The following is a 5966-nucleotide window of genomic DNA, read 5'->3' on the forward strand; positions in this document are numbered from 1 at the left end:
CTAGTGCCGCTTTCTATGCTCAGAACGCCTTTCTAGGGCTGGTGGTTGTGGCAGGGGATGAGCCACATAGTTGCCAGTAGGCTCTTGGTAGCTGGTGACCGATGATCTGGAATCCATGACGGTTCTGGGCTGCATTTGAGTGTAGGAAGGGGCCATAGTTGTATAGTTAGGGTATTGACCAGAGTACGACACGGGTGGTCGTGACCTGTCCTCGACAGGCTGTTCCTCGATGTATGGCTTGCGGGATCCAGGGGCGGAACTGATACTGCGGCGTCGGTTTTTGGAGGATTTGGATTCGTCTTTGGGCCTGATACGCTCTTTCATCTGGTCCATATCTGGACTCTGCTGCTTGCTCTCCCGCTTGCTCCTAGACCTGATGGGTATGCTGTCGGTGAGGCCACCACTCATAATGTAGTCAGACTCGGCTGTTACGTTGGTCCCTTGTCGACGTTTGAGGTTGTAATTATCCGTAGTCAACTTGTCAACTTCGGCCGAGAGCTGCTCGTTGCTGACTTTCAAAGCGTTGACGTGGGCTTGGAGAGCATGCTTCTCGTCGCATAGTGTTTGCCAGTCCTTCTGGTAGGTCTTGCGCTCACTGACAAGCTTTCTATTGTCCGCCAACAACTCGGCGGCCTTTTGTTGGGCTTGGGCAAGCTCTTCGTCCTTGGCTCGGAGGGCTTCTGAAAGTGCACGAGGGCTTCGGCGCTGGTGCTCAATGTCTTCTGCTGTGAATCTTCGATCAGGTCTCCCGCCCGCACTAGCCTGTTCACTTGACAACGAACCAACTCCCGAGTCGTGATCATGACGACCTTTGTGCCCCGGCCTAGAGCCGTCGCTGTACTTCACGCTCTTGTTGGGCATCATTGCGGGTGCAAGACCAATAAGGTCCGGCTACGGATGTGTTGTGTGGTGATTCGGTATGGCAGTTGGAGTTAGCTGCACCACTACCCAACGAAACGGGCGACGTGAGATAGTAGGGCGTGAGTGCAGCGCAGAAGGGCGAATGGAAGTGGGCAGTGGTAGGGAACAGCGTGGTGAGGCTGTAGGCAGATACAAGTAAGGGCTCAAGTTCACCGAAATAGAGCTGAAGCCTGGTCGGGTTGGGGTAAGTGGTGGAGGGCGGGCGAGGATATAAGTATAAGTGGCAGGTCCCAAAGAATTGCGCAGCGGAGCAATCTCTTTTCGGCGCGAACAACTCGTTGAACGGAGAAAACGGACGAGTTTGAAAGAATGAAAGGGTGAGCTGATTACACAAGCCGGGTGCGCGGTTTCAATGCGACTTTTGTTGTTCGACTCCTTGGACGAGGAAGGGGGCACTGCTGCCTTCGAGGTCTCAAAGGGCAGGATTCTAGCTATTCCCACAACCACCATCATCCAGCTAAGAGTCAGTAGGCAGGACACAAATGGATGTATCGAGGTGAGAGCAGGCATGTACCAGTACCGACCAGGGTCCGCTACTGTACAGCCAGTCAGGCTGCCTCTTGACTGGGCTGTGGACTTCCATTTAGGCAGGATGCGGGCACTCCCCGAGAAGGGCCTCTAGAAGAGGGAATCAGCCTCACGGCTGTCACAAAGGCACAGAGGGCAGCGAAGGCAGCGCAGGCAGGGTAGGGGTACCAGGGGGTTGCAGGGGTGCGAGGGAGGTAAGCCCAGCCAAGCCATTGCCTCCCCGGTTTCTGGCTGACATGGAGAATAGAATACGCGCTTGCGAGTTGCCATGTTGGATGTTTTTTTTTTTTTCTTTTGGCTTCTGAAAGCCAGACGGGAAAAGGAGGATTCTGTGTCACTGGAACTTTTGCAACAACACAGCGCAAGCACGAGGTGGTGTGACGAGGGACGAAAGCCCTTCCCCCCAAAAGTCTCTTACGACATTTGTGCCCTCCAAGTTTTCCATTTGGGGTATCCAGTTTCCAGAACTTCACCGAAAAAGACACGTCCCAGAGTGCCTTGCGGGTGGTTGGTCGCCTGACCTCGCAGCGAGTGCAGCGAGTTCAGAGGGGGGGAAAGAGGGAGGTTTTTGGCCCCCAATGTGGTTCGCCCGTAGTTCGCAGCTTGCATGAGTTGCTGGGAGCAACTACCGGTCGCATTGGAGATTGCATGTATGTAATGTATGTGAGTGTGAGGAAAGATGCGCCGAGCAATGGCGAAAGTCGGAATGCGCATCTTGCGCGCATCGCATGGCAACCAAGCAACCATTCCGACGTGCGTCAGTTGCGCATTCGCGCATCGACGGCCGCCCTGCCTGTCAACAACGCATTGGCGCAGGCAGGTTACAGCTTGGCTTGAGGAGCCAAAGGCGATCGCCAATTAGGGTGTCCTGCCATGACTCACATTAAAACCCGTGGCGCTAATAGCAAACAACCCTTACCTCATGCTTGAGATGCAGGACTTTGCATCGTCAACAGATTCCCGCTGGTGCCTATGCTGGATACACCCTCGCACACCGTCGATTGCTCATGTACCATGAGACAAGATGAGACGACACCACGTTCACCAAGGTACCTCGTCGGCTAGGGCTGAGAGGTATGCCCTACTGTATGCAGCCAGAGGCTCCATCAAATGCATTGATCCAGGACATTCCCAAGTCTTCTTCTTCCCAGGTCATGGAGCATGGTTGCAAGAAACGGAACGAAACAAGAACGGGAATGGCGGGACTCCGCATTCCTTGCATTGGACCCATTGGGAATCGAGCGTCGAGTGGGAATCTGGGAAATGTGGAACTGGAAAAACTCCCTGGACGGGGACGGGGGACCACTGCAGGCAGGCATAGCAGGGCTAGGCAGGACAAGGGCGGCGGGTTCCTATCGTGCCTGATAATTGACCAATTCATCAAACTTTGATCTATCACCACTCTCCATCACTCTGACCCCTTGTTTATTGTCATTCTCGTCAATGTACTGGACCATACCAGCTGGTTGCCCAACTACTTTCTAAGTCAGGTATGTAAGCAACTAAGTACAGGCTTGCCACATATATGCCACACATCGCACCCATTCTCAGTGGCTCATGCTGTCCAAAGCCACCTGCACCCAACCCCAATCCTTCCTGATTACGACGACCCTTTTGGGAGGTTCTTCCCAATCTGTCATCCCCTGCCTGATTACCAATACATATGCTCCTTTTTCTCGGAACCCCAATTTCCTGTCCTTTTTAAAGCATCCATCGCCAAAGGCTCGGAGAAAATAGATATATGCCTGCAAAAGTTCCACGACCAAGTCTTACAACTCGCAACGGCGCGGCTTTGACATTGTACTTACTTTTTGTGGCCTGGTAATGGCCCACGGGTGCTACCCCAGATCGTCAGACCAGGGGGCCCCCTTGTACGCGTTGCTAACCAAGTGCTCGGTATCACCGCCCATCTGATCAGGGATAAGCGTCGTCAGCCCACATGCCAATGCCAATGCCAATGCCAGTAGAAATGCCCGTCTGGATGTACCTACCTCTTATTGCGAAATGACAGGACTGACACTTCATCACTCATCAATATCCATTCTGCAGCGACGGGACTGCTTACGATGCCCAACTCCCCAACGCCCTCCCCAACCTATCATCTACTGTAGCCGCCGAGGGCGCTTCCCTCCCTCCCCGGACTCATGGTTTCTGACTGCATACCTACCCGTTCCCTCCCACAACATGAATGGTCACTATGAATCAATCTTCCCGAACGACCCGACCCTGCTCCAGTAGGTGCTCTCTTGCCCTGAGTCCGGCCACGTTTCTTTGCCCGTCCTATTTTGAACTCAGCAGTTGCTTAATTACCAATGCCGCATCAAGTAAGGTGCATGCACCGTTCGACAAATGAGGACGAGCCCGACCAAGGTGACACTGGACTTTTGACACGGCACCTACCCCCTGGCTGTAACCATTTGAGGAGGTAGGTACCTGATCTTTCGTTGCTAAACAGCCTGCTTGCCGTTATACCATCTTCGCAGTCATACCTACATCTTAAACCCAAGTAGAAGGAGAAAGTGAAAGTACCTCTGCCAGGTATCAATACCATGACAATCAGATGTAAAAGGGGGCGACGACACGTTCGTCGGGTTGGGTATTAAGGAGCTTATTTCCTGCCAGCCCGAACTTTTGTCCGACCGGAACTTTTGCTTTTTTTGCTTCATGCAATCGCTTTATTTTGGCCCATCCTTAATCGTACCTGTTATCCAATCCGGGCTGCCAATCCACCTGGTGCCCGCCGATATGAAATCCATAAACTTCATTATATAAGCCCCTGAGAAAAAGGAGTCTAGTATGAAAAGTCTCGATTGGTTCGGGAAGATCATCGAAGCATGTATGTATGTCTGGCATAGACAACCCACTTGCCACCCGTACTACTGCGCTGCGCTGTAAATCAATCGGCCACTTTTTCTTCCTAAGGCCGCTCGCGCGCTGGCGCTGGGTGGTCCCGCTACCAAAATAGCAGCAGATCTGGGTTTGGGGTTGCTCGGGCATCTACGTTGCATGCGACCGCCCGCCCGACCCCTTCGCTTCGAGTGGCATTTGGCCACTCAAGAAGTAACAAAATGTGACATGACAACGACCTTCCACGAAAGCGAGCGACGAGATGGAAATCGCACCCGAGGGGGATCAATAAACAGAACGATAGATGTCCGATGAATGAATGGTATTGTTATGTTTCCATGTGACGTTCTATTACTCCGGCGACCTACTGGGGCAAAGAGTGCATGCCCTTCTGCGTGTCAGTTCTGTCTGTCTCATCAGATCTCACACAACGCACATGTGCGGCAACGGCAACGTCCCTTCTCCCATTTGCGGGGAGTTACACTGATCTGGATTCAATTATTCATCAATACTCCGTACAGTCAGCGGAAAAGCATCGAGCTCAGAAACACAAGGCTTAATCAGCATGTACGCAGTACTCCGTAGTCAGCTGCTTAAATAACCCATACCTACCCCGGCTCCCTACCTAGGTATACTTGGCATACCTAGTACCTATATCTCGCAAAGGTGGAAAAACATCGTCTCGACTTGCCAACAAACAGGTGCTGTCCGCCTCAGTGGCAACACGTCCATGAGAACTATGTAACCTACGAGGAACCGAAAACGTAAAGAACAGCGGTCGGGTATCGGCTGTTGTGTGCATCTTTTCACACACATAGCCCCCAAATAATATGTACATGATCCCCTGTATCGCGCTTCGTGAGACTAGCGAGAAAGAACATGGATGGGGGTGGTGCGTGGGCGGCCCCCCCTCCCCCCTCCCATTCTCCCCATCGCGCCGCATCACACGCGCGTCCAGACATCACGAGCCGCGGACCACCTCTACCGTCGGCAGTATTGAAGCGGGCAATGATCTACACATGATCTGGTTTCTTTACCTCATGATATAACGTCACCAGCGCGCTTTTCTCCAAATTTGACATTTATTTTCGAGAGGTGTTTTCATTCATTCACTTCTTCAACTATCTTAGCTATCTAGTTGTGCTTGCTTAACCTAGGGGGGTATATGGGAAAATCATGAATCATTACAGAGAAGTAGGACAAGAAAAACATATCAACCAAATGACTCTTACTCGGGGACAAAGCAAGACAAGGGGAAATAACAGTCTATCCAAGATCCCACGATCTTATACAAAACAAATGAGATAAGATCAAGTGAGTGTGATAACGGCCGACCGTGATGGGGCATCTATCATCAGGTAATCAGCCCGGTCTCGTGTGCACCCATCCGGCGGCCGCTCAAGCCAAAAGCGCCTGTAACAAGACAAGGTGGGTGTCTTGAGTGAAATCAGTTCTCGACTTCTCGTAAAACACAGCACAAGGGCTACTAACATGAGAGGAAGTTATGGAAGCAATATGCTGGAAAGGTAACTGCCCCCCTTAGAAAGGGCATGGTGAATAGGGGGGAAATAATTGCAACGTAGAGTCGAAGGCAAGCGCAGTTGCGTCGTAATGACGAGAAGTCGTTCATAAGTCGTAACATCCCACATTCCGTGGGTCTCTTGCTTCAT

General features: G+C 52.0%; 1 protein-coding gene across 1 annotated transcript; it reads right to left on the minus strand.

Annotated features, from left to right (window-relative positions):
• On the minus strand, positions 1 to 864 carry PG985_008280 (uncharacterized protein; the record flags this gene model as incomplete). Its single annotated transcript, XM_066828048.1, has 1 exon — positions 1 to 864. The coding sequence occupies one exon, from the start codon at positions 862 to 864 to the stop codon at positions 1 to 3; it is 864 nt and encodes a 287-aa protein (XP_066682960.1).
• Positions 865 to 5966: the final 5102 nt, after the last annotated feature.

This window comes from Apiospora marii, assembly GCF_038362585.1.
Source record: "Apiospora marii strain CBS 49790 chromosome Unknown utg000005l_segment0_segment0, whole genome shotgun sequence".
Lineage (NCBI taxonomy): Eukaryota > Fungi > Ascomycota > Sordariomycetes > Amphisphaeriales > Apiosporaceae > Apiospora > Apiospora marii.